Source organism: Dipodomys merriami, unplaced genomic scaffold, assembly GCF_024711535.1.
Source record: "Dipodomys merriami isolate MVZ:Mamm:240054 unplaced genomic scaffold, mDipMer1.0.p SCAF_19, whole genome shotgun sequence".
NCBI lineage: Eukaryota > Metazoa > Chordata > Mammalia > Rodentia > Heteromyidae > Dipodomys > Dipodomys merriami.
The window spans coordinates 19,696,606-19,712,270 of record NW_027203270.1 but is presented as its reverse complement, the minus strand read 5'-3'; the positions used below and the strand labels follow the sequence as shown (position 1 = coordinate 19,712,270).

At 40.9% G+C, this 15,665-nt stretch overlaps 1 protein-coding gene across 4 annotated transcripts in view; it reads right to left on the bottom strand.

The window, feature by feature from the left end:
- The window catches only part of Specc1 (sperm antigen with calponin homology and coiled-coil domains 1), a 252,278-nt gene that overhangs the window by 16,483 nt on the left and 220,130 nt on the right, over nt 1-15,665 (bottom strand). For all 4 annotated transcript variants that reach the window (XM_070027618.1, XM_070027617.1, XM_070027616.1 and 1 more), the window contains one exon: nt 3,520-3,636. In XM_070027618.1, the coding sequence (XP_069883719.1) occupies nt 3,520-3,636 (117 nt within the window). The remainder of the gene's footprint in view (nt 1-3,519; nt 3,637-15,665) is intronic.

The window sequence follows — 15,665 nt, the reverse complement described above, 5'->3', positions numbered from 1 at the left end:
GATGTTAACCCCTTGTCTGATATATTGCTGGTAAATATTTTTTCCCAATTAGTTGGTTGTCTTTCTAGCTTGGTTGTGATAGATTTAACTGTGCTCTGCTCTAATTTTAAAGTCCCTTTAGTTAGAGGAATGAAGGAGGGCCAGTTTTGAGGTTTCTATTACTTAGGATGCAAAGATACAAACATTTTTATGGCTACTGAACTTGAATGCCAGCTTGTTTACTAAAATGATACACCAGTTTTCAGTTTCAGAAATAGTATACTTAAGTGTTTATTTTCCTTATACCCTTACCTGCACAGAATACTGTAATTTCCAAAAGTCTCTGTCAACTTGACTTTATTGTTTTAATTTATATTGCAGGATTACTAGTAAGGTCTAAGGAGAAGGTTGAGGTCTCCCTCCCCCCCTCCCCACTCCCCACACTTCTCTTGCATTCCAGTTCTGAGTTTTAAGCTAAGGGCCTTGAACTATTAATGCTTGGCTTCCGTTCTCCACATGAATGCTGCTCTACCACTTAAGCCATACTTCTAGTTTGCATATTTTGCTGGTTAACTGGACATGAGTCTCAGGGATTTGTCAGCTGGGTTGGATGTGAACCATGATTTTTAGGTCACAGCCTCCTGAGTAGCTAGGATTATAGGTATGATCCACTAGTGCCTGGCTTAGGAGAAGGCATTTCTAAGCCAAAATTTTTTGTGAGCTGTCCCAAGATCCTCTAGTGTGTTTCTAAGCAGAGATAAACAAAGGGCAAATAGTCTACATTGAAAATGATCACAGAAAAACATGGAACATGGAACCAAGAGGGCTGACTTGGTTCTTATTTTGTTGGCAGCAGGACACAGTAACAAGTGTCACTACCTTAATGGTGGGAGGTAGTGGTACTGACAGGAACAGCTGAGGGAGTGTTTCAGAGGGCTCAGGGGCTCCATGGGCTTGCTTTGTGAGCTCCATTTCAGTTGCAAGTCTGTCCACATGGGTAGGGACAAAGGCGTAGACTGCTCTACATTTTGCCTGGGCAAAAGTAGACCCTAATTAGAAAAATAAAAATAAAAAGGCTGGAATCTGGCTCAAGTGGTAAAGTGCATGTCTAACAAGTATGAGGCCCTGGTTAAAACCCTAGAACCACCAAAGCCAGAAAAGTTCAACCAGATGCATGGGAAATAGGTTCCTGATCCTGTAAGGAAAATAGGGCAGCACTGTGACACTGGCATGCATGTCTATATTTCCATATCTGGAAACCGGAAGACTTGTGGGTAGCTGGGGCAGGTGGACATCACAGGATGAGAACTCCAGGATCCAGAGCAAGACGAAGACATTTTGGTCATCAGGAAGCAATGCTCAGATTTCAAGTGTAAAAGCAAACACTTGCAGGTTTCCAACAGATCTGTGCTGATTTGAGGGCTATTCATGGAGAACAAACACATCCCTCTGAAGAAACAGATTTCAGGGTGTATATGTATACAAGCATTAGGAGAATCTTATTATTTTGAAGTTTTTACATCTACTATTGAATTATTTTTGTGATGTCATACCAGAAAGACAGAGACTGAAGTATCAAGAGGGTGGAGAGGGTACAGATGCTTTGGCTATGGTCAGATTCTGGCTTTCCCTGTGTCTCATGTGTGTGGCTCTTGGCCTCTGTGATAGCTGTGGTCCCAACTCTACTCTCTGGTTGTCTCTCCTAGTTCTTCTGCCAGGTCAGCCTCCTGTACCCAGACCACGAACATGAGCCCTCAAAGTTTGACCTCAATCCTCTCTATGCTTCTGCTCTGGTTTAGATATAGTATAAGTATGTCCCCAAACGGCTCATGTTCTGGGAGCTTGACCCCCAATGTAGAGGCACTGAGACATGAGGGCCAGTGAGAGTTAACTAGATTATTTTGGGTAATAACCTCAGAAGAGATTAATGTAGTTCTCTTGAGAGCTGATTAGTTATGACAAGAGCAAATTGTTACAAAAAGAGTACATTTGGCTTCCTGTTTCACCCTGTGCTATCTTCTGCACATACTCCCACTACTGTGATGTCATCCACCACTGTAAAGCCATCTACCACCACGCTCTCATCAGAGCTCCAATACATGGACCTATCTCAATCTTGGACTTTCAACATCTATTCTTTATAAAGTCTCAGGTATCTTATTAAAGCAATAAAAGCTGATGAAGACAGTTTCCTTTAAGATCTAGGGTCTGGGTAGTCTTGAATCTCACAGATTTAAATACCATATCTATATACCTGTCTAATTCAGCAGCCACTTAAGATACTTGGCTATTGAAATTGAAATTAATTAATTATAACAGACACAAGACACATTTCATGGTCTCAACATGTGGATGAACCAGGTTAGCCTGGTATTTATGAGTCTTATGATTGCTGGGATTATAGGTATCTACCACACCTAATTTACCAGGTCTTTAATGTAATAACGTGTACTCTGATCTCTAAATATGTGATATAATATACAAGTTTTCTTATTTGAGCAAGGAACTCATTTTGGTGGGGCTTGGTGGTTCTTTAGGATAAACTTTACTTTGTTGTACTGGGGGTCAAAGCCATCAAACCCAGGCCTATCCATGGGCTAGACAATTTGTTCGGCCACTGAGCTATACCTCCAGCCCTGGAACAGACTTTGGTAAATGCTGGTCAAGGTCTTAAAGCCACAAAGTATAAGATTCCATCAAAGTTTTGTCTGGAAAGTGGGTGATAATATTATGAGTGCTTACAAGCTGCTTTTGCTGAAAGGTATGAGCTTCTCACATACCTCCAAAAGAGGAACTGAAAACAGAAGGAAAGTTTGACATCTCCGCATCTGTTTCACTTTTGTCTCCTTTACTCTGAGTTTCTTTCCCTGCAGTTGCTTTGGATGGTAGGAACAGCAGGACTGATGGATAAACATCTTGTGATAAAGAGTTAAAACTTCCTCCCTCACCCAGTGACTTTCAGACTAGTCTAACTCAAGTGATAACAGTGATAACAACTTCTCTGGAACTCCTCAGTAAGGATCACTGAGGCCACACTTTTCCTGGGACTGCTTCATGATTACATTAAATCTTGCCCACTACTCAAATTCTTCCTCCAAACCTAAAGCTCATGAAGATGGGCTGAGGTGCTGACTGCCTCTTTGCACAGTATGTCCATGCTGTGTAACAGCGCTGTTTCTGCGCCCACCACAGCTCCCCTTCTTATTTGGTGTACTGGGATAAATGGCCAGACATGACATGTGACCCCAAGGAGTTGAGCCTTTTTTGGCCAAGCACTCTTGGATAGGACAGGAACTTCTAGCAGCTGTAGTTAATAAGCCATTATGTTGTTTCTCTAGGTAACAGATGTGCACTGAGAAGGAGGCTGAGAAATATGTGCTGAGGTTGGGACTGCACTGTGCAGTCCCATACTCTGTTGTCATCTATGTCAGTTTAATGTCTACTCCAATTCTATCAATGTCAACCCCTTGGGATGTACCAATGGTTAGGAGTTCCCTTGATTTCCAGGAGAAGAAGCAGGGTTGCTGGGCCATGACTTACTTTCTCCTGACTGTTGAGCTCCTGGTATGGGATGTGCGCAGGCAGGTAGGTGTGGAGCAGAGCACAGAAGGCCAGCCCATCACTCCAGCTGCTGCTGAAATTGGTGATGTCAATATTCTGTAGAAGGAGAAAAACAATGTTAATCTCCAAATTGTGCAATGTTACAGGATACGGGGAGAGTGTTCAGATGGGTAAATCTTTGGTCTTGGTAAGGCAATGTAAGACTGAATAACCCGAATTTCCTGAAGTACATTAATTTAGGTACCAAAAATGGCCTATTGGAGTCCAAATTCACTCATAGGCTAGTATGGAAAGAAAAGACTTTAGCAAGCAAAACAGTAGGAAATTCCTCTCCTCCCCCTGGGAAAGTCATTAAAGCCTGTGATACATCCGTCAGATTAACTTTACATATCCCAGCATTTCCCACACTTATTTTGCCAAGAACAAGAATTGCCATCATCATCATCATCATCGTCATCATCATCATCATCATCATCATCATCTCTATAACCCAATCAACAAGCAGACAGATGCAACAAGAAAATAAAGCCATGACTGGGACTTGGCTTGCTCCTGCAGCTCCCTCCCTCTCTCCTGTGGAGAGGCTCTCAAGGGAAGAGAGAGCTCTTCAGGCTCAACAGCCTCCCTGTTAGCTCAATAAACAAGCAGGGATCACGAGATTTTATGTGGTGGTGAAATGGAACTCCTCTACTGCTTGCTACCCATGACAAGGGAGCTAAAATCCCCCTTTAAAGAGCCTAAAGGAGCTCCAGGGTAGCTCCTCTGCTTCAGTTCTCCTATCTTCCCGACTGACCTACATAGGTTTCCTTCCCTGGGCTCACAAAGCCTGTCAGGTCCTGAGGCTTGGTAACACTTGCATGCTTAGGTGGTTCTATATTATATTAGGCTGCTCAAATATTCTGAATGAACTATGAAGGAGGCCTGCAAAGATCTGCAGAAGTGGGGACTAGCTGGAGCCTGTCTGAGTTTTAAGTTGGTTCTGGGCAGTTTAAGGGCCACCTGAGGAGTTGAGTATATACATAACGCTCCTTCATACAATCCTCACACAGTTACTGGGGACTGGGGGGAGGCAAGAAAGCCTTCCCTGCTCCTCCTCAGGACACTCCATCCTGGAGAAAGGGGAGCCTAAAAAGCTTGCAAAGAGGAAGAGGGGTGACAGTGGCTGGCTCCTTCTGATGGAGCAGACCCTGGGAGCCCCTCCCCCCCTGCACAAATGGCCAAGGCAACACTATAACTTGTCTACTCTAACTACAGGGCAAGGTGGTTTAAGTGTTTCCATCAGAGGCAATCTGCCACTTAAAAGGACAGCTTAGGGGAAAAGATAGGTTGGGGAATGAATAGGGAAACTTTAAGAAACTCTTTTCAAAGTATGTGCAAAGAAGTTTTGGAGAATACAACATAAGTGGAAATATATAATAAAATACAGTATAATGATACCTGTAGAGTTTCCTTAGGGGCTTTGGGAGCAAATGGCTTATGATCTTATTTGGACTTCCTTCCTTCCTTCCTTCCTTTCTTCCTTCCTTCCTTCCTTCCTTCCTTTCTCTTTGTAATACTGGGGTTTAAACTCAGGACCTCATACTTGCTAGGCAGGTGCTTTACCACTTGAGTCAATCTTTTTGCATTTAATTTTCAGAGACGGTCTTCTGCTTATTGTCTGGGACTGGTCTTGGACTCTGCCTGCTGCCTATGCCTCCTGACTAGCTGGGATTATAGATGTGCTCCCCAACTTTTGGTTTGTTCTTTGAGATAGGATCTCACCAACCTTTTGCTTAGGTTGGCCTTAAATCATGATCCTCTTTATCTCTGCTTCCCAAGTAGCTGGGATTATAGTAATGACCCATAGTGTCCAGCTCATTTTAGTGTTTTATTTAGATTTCCAGTTAGTTTCAGCTATCTAGGCCCTAAAAATGAAGCTGGTCACATGCCTCATTTGATAGATAAAGAAATGAAGGCCAGAAGAGGTGGTGTGACATAAGTGCTTCATCTCAACAGTGTAAACATGAGAAACCCAAGTTCCCACTTTCCTATCAAACTGGAGCTCAGGATGAGCCTGGTGGACACTAGAGGCTCTGCACAAAGCACAGGCAGTTGGACATGTCCCTGAGTCTGTTTCACAATTACATTTACCCAGAGAAGGAGATCTTGCTGAAAGTAACATAGCCTCTCCATTCTGGTTTTCATGACTCAAGCACAACCAACTTGCAACAGTTGCTGAGCACCAGTGTTTCCTAAAAGTCTGAGAATGCCTTTGTTGCAAGGGACCCACCTCTGTTTTCAGGTCACTTGTGTAACAGCCAGGACCACTTGTTCAGCCGCTACCCAGTGAGGGCTGGATACTACGTTAGAGGCAGTAAACACTTGGATTTTTTAGTGCATTAAGGAAAGCAGAGGAAAGAAATAGGAGAGGAAGACATGACCCATATAAGCAGCGAAACCACACACTGTGGACTTAAACCCTGGGGAGGGGACAAGGAAGCTCAGTCCAGCCTTGGGGGATGCAGAATATTACATCTCTTACAAAAATTAAGTCTCCTTCCTTTTTTCCTCCTTCCACCCATTTCCTTCCCTTCCTCCTTTTGGTATGCACTGTTAGAGCTACTCAGACCCCTTTATATGTAATACATTTAAAACTTATTATGCCTTTCTCTTCCCAAAACACAAGAATATTTTATAGAACAGGCTGCATAAGACTCTACCTTTAAACCTATCTCTCAAGTGTCTGTGTCTTAGAGGAGGGAAAGCAGATTTTTCTCCCAGAAGTCACCAGTTTTTATGGTTATGATGGCCCTTAGTCAGCGATGCAAATGGAAACAAATACACAGCACAATTGAGCATTTTCCTTCTCCAGGCAATGTTGATAGCTACCATCTCATTTTACATAGGCTGATGAATGATCAAGATAAAAGCTCCATGAGGCCAGTCACCTGTGGTTAATGCCTGTAATCCTCACTACCAAGAGGCTGAGATCTGAAGATTGCAGTTTGAAGTTTGAAGCTAGCCCTGTCTCCTGTCTGAGAAACTCGTATCTCCAATTAACCAAACACATGTGTGTGCGTGTGTGCGTGCGCGCACGCACACACACACACACACACACACACACACACACACACACACACACGCGCGCGAGAGAGAGAGCTGTGGCTCAAGTGGAAGAGCATTAGCCTTGAGCAAAAAAACTCAGAGCCATGCCCAGGCCCAGAGTTCAAGCCCCAGGACACACACAAAAAATAAAACAAAGTCCCTTGATTGTGAGTCCTATAGTCTAACCTCTACTTTCTCACCACTAGGTCAGATGGGGTCAAGGAGAAAGGATGCACAAATGAAGAGAAGAGGGGGAAAATGCAGTCAAGAATCTAATGTACATGCTACAAAATTAAGAAGAGTGAGGGAAAGAGTGAAGAGGGGAGGGATGGGTGAGAATGTTGAAAGGGATGATATTGATCAAGATATATTGTTAAATGGTAACTCCTTTGTCCAACTACTTAAAGGTAATAAAAAATAAAGTGGTATCTTAAAAAAAAAAAACCCTGCCAAACATAGTAAGTAATACTATACCTATTTTATCTACAAGAGAGCTATAGCAAAAGGACATATTGTTAGGGCCAGAGTCAGGCTGGGAGTCAGCACAATTCTGAAGCGCACATACAGTTTGCTATGGAGAAGGGAGAGTAGGAGGCAGGGCACCTAAGCATGAGCTCAGTGCATTTTTCTCTACATATTCAGAACAAACATAAACAAAAAGCAGAGCTGGGAGGCAGAAGATTCTAGAGAGAATCAGGGTAGCACTTTGTTTCCTTAATTTTGTGAGTTAAAAAAACTAGACTCAAGGGGAGAACCAATGCAACAGCGATAGACACAAGACAATATGTTGGAAATGATCTATAGAACTTTGGGGGGGAGGGGAAGGGAAAGGGAGAAAAATGAAGGAAGAGGTAACAAATTTGACAAGAAATGTACTTATTACCTTACTTATGTAACTGTAACCCCTTGTGCATTACCTTGACAATAAAAAAAAAAAATAAAAGAAAAAGAAACTAGACTCATGTTCTCTGAGGCACAGGCTCTGGGGTAGACAGCATTGCTCTCCTTGATGTTCAACGTTTTAATGGGCCGAAGAACTTCTCTGCCTAAAACTGGCTAGATTCTGCCTCTGTCTTCCATTCTTCCCAAATTTAATTCATAGCTAAAGCTTTTAAAACTTGCTAAATCTTTCCCTTCCTCCGAACATAAGAACATTTTGTGCTACCATTTAAGAGACTGTGAAACAAAAATGACCAGGAAAATTGGAACAAACCAAACAGGAGTCACTCAGGCTAAATGCCCATTATCCAACAACAAGGAGGGAGGGAGATCCCCCACAGGATAGTTTTTCCTGAAAACAGGAGATTCCTGTTGTTCTGAGTCAGCATAAAAGGAACTACCCTCTGCTCTCTTCCTTACAAAAAAGTAACCCCTTAAGTGCAGGTTGTTAACCAGTGAGCTATATTTGTACTGTTCCTTTCCTTATTTCTACCCTATATACCCAATAGTCTGCCAGCGCAGCTCTCACTCTCTTTTTCGTCAGGAATTATTATTTTTTTACATGTAATCTATATTCTTTATGTTGAAAGATTTTGCTATTTGGACCTTGGTAAAGATGAGGGAAGTCAGTTATGATTTATAATATACTCATTCCAAGAACATTACACTGTCAAGTAAAAACCTTACTGTTTGGAATTGCTGGGTAGAACAACTTCAATTCTTGTTCCCTGAGTGTCATTTCAAATGGTCACTTAATTTCATTTAAGCACCAACAGTGTCAATAATTGCAAACTCAATATAGCTGGCTGGAAACCTGTGTACCTTGTTAAATAAGAGAATGACTGTTGACCTGCAAAGCATTATGCAGATCTCAGTGATTGCTTTTGCTGAAATTATCACAGAAGTATCTTCATCACAAATTGCTGGGGACTATTTCCGTGAGCTATGAGACATACACTTGTGAATGAGAAGCTAGCTGATGTGGTAGGCCACAATCTTACCATGCTCATTTGCTTTACATGGATGCAAGATGAATCACAGAATAGATGAGTTAACATGTGCCTCGTCAGATGTTTTCCTCTCATTGTGTAGGAGCATATGGCTCACACTGCAGATCCCCTGTGGAGCTGTGAAGTACACTGCATCCAGGTTCAAAGGATGCAAAGAAGTTAAGATCCCACTGAGCAGAAGGGAGAAAGAGCTAAAGAACTAGGCTTTGTGGGGTTAGCTGGGTCTTTTTGGCTAAAGGACGTCTCAGATATAAAAGATATAATATTTGAAGTATGTCCAAAACAGATTACATTTCTAGGGTGACTTAGAAGAAATATAGAAATTTGTCTTTCACAATGCTGCAAAAGTCATTTGAGAAAAATTAATACTAAGACCCTGTTTAGTGAATATCCAAATCTAGCCTTCTGGAATGATTGAGAGTGTGGCCACTGTTCTAGAAGGGTGAATGCAAGAGACAGAACACAGGAGAAACCAACAACCCCGATCATTTGCTTCTAGAAAAGTCATCTTATTTGACTTTGGTTGCCTGGAAACACCAACATTTGGTGGAAACAACAAGAGAGAAACTGCGGAGCACATACTGACATGTTCAACTACGCCAAGGATACAGTTGGATCTGGATGCTGACTTACCTCATTCCCACCACTCTATTTTTGCCTCCTCATAGAGGAGCCATCTAAGCTTTCTGTGAATGGACAGACTATGTACTTAGTGCCAAAGCTCAGAATCAGTTAAAAAGGGCTGAGATTCTGGTGAAAGGGAAGGAGAAAGACTAGAAAACACAGTATGTTCACTTCTGTAAGAACTGGCTGTTTTAGGCTCATGATGACCTAAACATCCTCACTCCCTGGGGGCTCTCTGGGCCTTTTCTTCCTATGTCTTTATTGGCACAGCTGTGGAATCAGATCAAGTTGTTGTGTTTGTTTTGGAAATGTAACAACTTATCACTAAGGTTCAGTACATAGAATATGAGTCCAGGGAGGACAAAACTTTGAGGATTTGGTGAGAGAGTATACAGAGTGCACAACTAACTGGGATCATGTGAACTCAGAACAAATGCTGCCTGCAATCTCCTCCCTGCATGTGTATTCAGTGTTCATTCCTTGTCTCAGACAAATATATAGCTACACAATTCTACTTTCTCTCCTCTGATCTCAGGCTATCTAGTCAACCTCAAGTGAACCTGAACTTTAGATGGATGGCACAGCCCTTGGGTCATGGGCACATGGAGACCTGCACAGTCTTCTGGCCCTCTTTCTGAAAAAGCTTCCTTCCTTATTTCTGCTATTCCATCCCATATAATTAGCTATTTCCACTTCCTTCTCTGGCTGCTCCCTCCTCAGCCACTGTGTCCTGTACTGTGGTGTACTTCTTTATGTACTTGCTCCCTATACTGAAATGTGGGAACTGTGGCTAGGCAGAGGGATCATCTTAGGGAGAATAAACTGCCAAAATATAAAAGTCAAAATGTATAAAGGAAAGGACTACTAAGTTTCTATATATGACAAAAATTAACAGCAGTAAAATATAGCCAACGACTGACAGAATCTATTTCTATAATCAATAATAAAGAGCTACGTGGGGGAAGGGGGACATGGGAAGGGGAAATAAAGGAGGAGGCAACAATGTTTGATAAGAAATGTACTCACTATCTTGCCCATGTAATTGTAACCCCTCTATACGGTATTTTCACAATTAAAAAAAAAAAGAGCTACATGCTGGTGAATCATGCCTGTAATTCCAGCTACTCAAGAGGCTGAGATATATGAATCCTGGTTTGAAGCCAGATTAGGGGGAAAAAAAAGAATGACCCAACTCCAATTACCCAACAAAAATCTGGAAATGGAAAGTGACACTGTGGCTCAAGTGGTAGAGTGTTCACCTTGGGCTGAAGAGTGCAGGGACAGTGTCCAGGCCCAGAGTTCAATCCCCAGGACTGGCATCAAAAAAGAAAGAGAAAGAAAAGAAAGAACTCATGTAAAAAATGGAAGAAGATGAATTAACAATGGCCCAAGGATGAAATTAATCTGAAACACAAAATGAGATATTCACTATCAGCACTGCCAAAAAGAAGGTGAGGTAGGGCAGGGCAGAAATTCAAGCCAAACAGATAAAATAATCATTAACTTGGTGGCCAACAGCAGATGTACCCCAGCTTGGGACAGACCAGTGTCTTATCTCTTACTGTCCAGGAAGTCCCTAGCATAAGGCAGCTACTACATCAGGGCCAGTTCCAATCTGGAAGACTGTGCCCCTGGGAGTTGGCATCGGGGGATCTCTTTGGCAAATTACTCCTTTCCACCTTTTCCCTTGCCTTAGAACCTTAATCTTTTAAACTGATAGTTAAGCTCTAATATGAATGTTCCCCATTCATACCTACACTGAACTTCATACCTACACTGAACGGTCTTTACAGATCCTGAACCCAGATGTGTAAATCTCAATGAGAAATCACAAAATTCATGAACAAACAAGACAACATGCTACTCTCAAAAATTAACAGCATAGGGGGAAGATCTAAGTGAGAATGAAGAAGAAGGGAGGCTAAACTAAAGAATTATTAAAGCAATGATGACAGAAATGACCAATAGAAGAAAAGAAAAAAAGAACAGATGTATAAACAACTAAAAGAATTCAAAGAGAAGGCAGCCAAAAAGCAAGAGAAAATGAAAAAAAAATTCAAGACATGCCAAATAGTAACAAAGAGTCCAGAAGCTTGAAGAGCTCCATCTCCCTGTTAAAAAACAAAGTTGAAAGCATAGACAATAGAAGGAAAGAATCTGAAGCACGATTTTAGGAGATGAAGATACAGCAGAGGAATTAGAACATGAAGACATGGGGAAAAAATGATCAGAACATACTAACAGGATATTCAAGAATTAGCAGGTTCAGCTAAAAGATCTAATCTATGCATAATTGGGATAGACAAGGGAAAAGAACTAAAAACTCAAGGCACTGAGAACCTAATCAACAAAATATCAGAAAATGTTTTCTACCTCAACAAAAAGAATCTCACCCATCTGACAGAAGCATACAGAACTCCTGCAGACAAGAAAAGAGAAGAAACACTCCCAGACACATTTTTGTGAAAAATTTGTACTTAAAACACAAGGAAATTAGATCTGTGGAGGAGGGATCCAAGATAGTGGATTAGAGACAAAGCAATACCAGACCTCTATCTACTCATTCTGAAATACAAAGCTCTAACCTGGAAACTCAGCTTGAGAGTGGATGCCAGAGAAAGGCAAGTAGTCAAAGCTGAGGGCCAATCAAGAAACATCAAACTGGCCGGGCGCCGGTGGCTCACGCCTGTAATCCTAGCTACTCAGGAGGCTGAGATCTGAGAATCTCGGTTCAAAGCCAGCCCGGGCAGGAAAGACCGTGAGACTCCTATCTCCAATAAACCACTAGAAAACCGGAAGTGGCGCTGTAGCTCAAGTGGTAGAGCGCTCGCCTTGAGCTGAAGAGCTGAGGGACAGCACCCAGGCCCAGAGTTCAAGCCCCACAACCGACAAAAAAAAAAAAAAAAAAATTAAAAAAAAAAAAGAAACATCAAACTTTTGAATCAGAAAGAGTAGAAAAATCAACAAAAAAACAAGTCTGCATAACCAGGTCCCATCACAACTTGCCAGGCCACAGCCCATATCACTGTCTCAATGAAAAGTACTACTCAGAATGAAACCATGTTTGGTGCAGACCTCCACTTTAGGAAGTCTGCTGTATGGAACAGCCCTTGGCTTGGTGCTGATCTCTGACTAGCATATTGCTCAGCAGCAATCTTCTTCACTCAACTCATACCTCCACACTTGAAACAGTCCACGCAGCAAGACTGCAGCCTTAGAGAAATGACTTCACAGTGAAACCCAGGAAGCAGCACATGAACACTAAATACCCACTGGTGGGGGTGAGGGTCTATGCCCACCAGAACCAGAAGCCTGCCTAAACATCCTAGCATGAGACCCCAATGACAGTCCACAGTGCTGGGGTTTGTGCCTAACCAGGTACACCAAAAGATCTGTATGTTCCCATTTATGACACCTTCAGACACACTATGCTGGAGACAGCACTCAGTTGGACTGAGAAAGTTGGCTATGCCTCTCCAGGGAATACCAATTTCACAGTGACCACAAGAAATCATAGCCTAAGGGCTGGGAAGATGGCTTAATGGTAGAGTAATTGCCTTGCATGCATGAGGCCCTGGGTTTGATTCCTCAGCACCACATAAGCAGAAAAAAAAGCCAGAAGTAGTGCCGTGGCTCAAGTGGTAGAGTGCTAGCCTTAAGCTGAAGAGCTGAGGGACAGCACCCAGGTCCAGAATTCAGGTCCCATGACCGACAAAAAAAAAAAAAAAAAGAAAGAAAGAAAGAAAGAAAGCATAGCCCATTATCACTGAACTTAATATCTAATCAGGATGTCTACAAATCTTGAACCCAAGTGAAAAATCACAGGGAAAGATCACAAAATTCATGAGCAACCAAGATAACATGCCACTCTCAAAAACCAATAACAACTCAGGGAAGGACTCTAGTGAGGGCAAACAAGAGATGGAGAACAAATGAATCATTAAAGCAATGATAGAATTACCCAATGAAATAAAGGGAAGATCCAAAAACAGAAGAGTTCAAGAAGGAAATGACTAAGACAATACAGTATATATAAGAAGGCATGGAGAAGAAATTCTACACACCTCATTGAAAGACAAAATTAACACCCTGAGAACTGACATCAGCAAAGAGCTAAGAAACATAAAAGGCTCTGTCTACGTATTGGAAAGCACAGTTGAAAGCATAGGCAATAGAACAAGTGGAGCAGAAAACAGGGGAACTGAGGATAAAACAGAGGAACTGGAACAAAAAAAATTAAAAGCATGGAAAAAACACTCAGAACATAGCAAAGGGACATTCAAGAATTGGCACATTAGGCCAAAAGATGGAATCTACCCATAATGGGGATAGATAAAGGAGAAGAATTTAAAACCAAAGGCACTGAAAGCCGATTTAACAGAAAACTTCCCTACCCTCAACAAAGAGAATCTCATCTGAGGGAGGCATACAGAATTCCTAGCAGACAGGATCTTAGAAGATATACCTCTAGACACATTGTAATGAATACTTTGGACCTAAAAAACAAAGAATTAGTTTAAAATGCAGCAAAATAAAGAGGGAACTTCATTATCTCTGCTTAAGTTGAACTAAGAAGATATAAACCACTTATACAGGCTCATAACACCTCAAGGAGATTGAGGAAGTAATTAACAGTCTTAAAACAAGGAAAATCCAAGTCCTGATGGATTCACAGCTGAAATCTATAACACTTTTAAAGTTGAACTAATGCCAATACTCCCCAAACTTTACATGAAATACAAAAAGAAGGATTAATTCTAAACTCATTTTATGAAGCCAGCATCACAATCATCACAAAACCAGGTAGGAATCCAATGAAAAAAGAGAACTATAGACCAATATGTCTGATGAACACAGATACAAAGCTCTTCAATAAAATATTAGCCAACAGAATTCAGCAAGTAATGAAAAAAAAACCCATACATTATGATCAAGCAAGTTTCACCCCAGAAATGCAAGACTGGTTTAACATGTGTAAATCAATAAAAATAATATATCACAACAAGAGAACTAGAATTAGAACTCAACAGCAAAAGATCCTACAGAAAACAAAACACATGGAGACTGATCAACACACTGTTGAATAACAGATGGGTCACTGAAGAAATAAAGGAAGAAAAAAAACTACAAGCCAATGAAATAAAAACATATCATACCAGAACCTTTGAATACAGCAAAAGCAGTGTGGAGAAGAAAGTCCATAGCTCAAGTAACTAACCTCATGATGCAACCAAAGCTTCTAGAAAAACCCAAAACTACTATATAGAGAAAAACAGTAAAGATTGAAGCATACATAAATCAATGAATTAGAGACTAAAAAATTAGTCAGAGAATCAATGAAACAAAAAGCTGGTTGTTTGGAAAAAAATCAATACATTTGACAAAAAGAGAAGAGTCTCAAATCAACAAAATTAAGAAATGATAAAGGAAACATCACAACAAATATCCAAGAAATCCAGAAGATTAGGTGGGGACCACTTTCAAAACCTACACTAAATAAGAATGAATAATGTAGCAGAAATGGAGAAATTCCTAGAAACATATGAGCTGCCTAAGTTGAACTAAGAATATATAAACCACGTAAAGAGATCCATAACAAGCAATGAGATCAAGGAAGTAATAACAAGTCTCCCAACAAGGAAAGTCCAGGTCCAGATGGATGCACAGATGAATACATAAGACCTCTAAAGATGAACTAACTAACACTACTCAGACTTCCACAAAATAGAAACAGAAGGATCACTACAAACTCATTCTATGAAGCCAGCATTACACCTAGCTCAAAACCAGGAAGGGACCAAATGATAAAAACAGATGGAAAATCTTTACTAACATACTTTCTAACAGAACTCAACAACTAGTCAAAACTATTACACATTATGATCAAGTTGGTTTTATCCTAGAGATGTAAAGCTGGTTTAATATACATAAATCAATAAATGTAATACACTATACATTAACTGAGCCAAAGATGAAAATCATATGATTATCTCAACAGATGCAGAAAAAAAACCTTCAATAAAATCTAACATCTATTTATGATAAAAAGCTCTGGAGGACCTAGGAATAGATGGAACACACCATACTAAATGGTGTAAACGTAGAACCATTTTATGTAAAATCAGGAAAAAGGCAAGGATGTCCATTCTCTCTGCTCCTTTTCAATATAATACTGGAATTCCTAACCAGAGTAATATGGCAAGAAAAAGACATAAAATGGATTCACATAGGGAAAGAAGTCAAATGATTCCTATTTGTAGATGATATTATCTTATATCTAAAGGACCCAAGAGACTCCGACTCCAAGCTCCTACAGCTGATCAATGACTTTGGCAAAGTTTCAGGGTACAAAATCAACCCACGTAGTGCTTTTGTATATCAACAATATATAGACAGAGAGGGAAATAGGGAAAACAATCCCATTTGCAATAGCTTCAGAAAATTAGGAATAACCTAACCAAGGAAGTA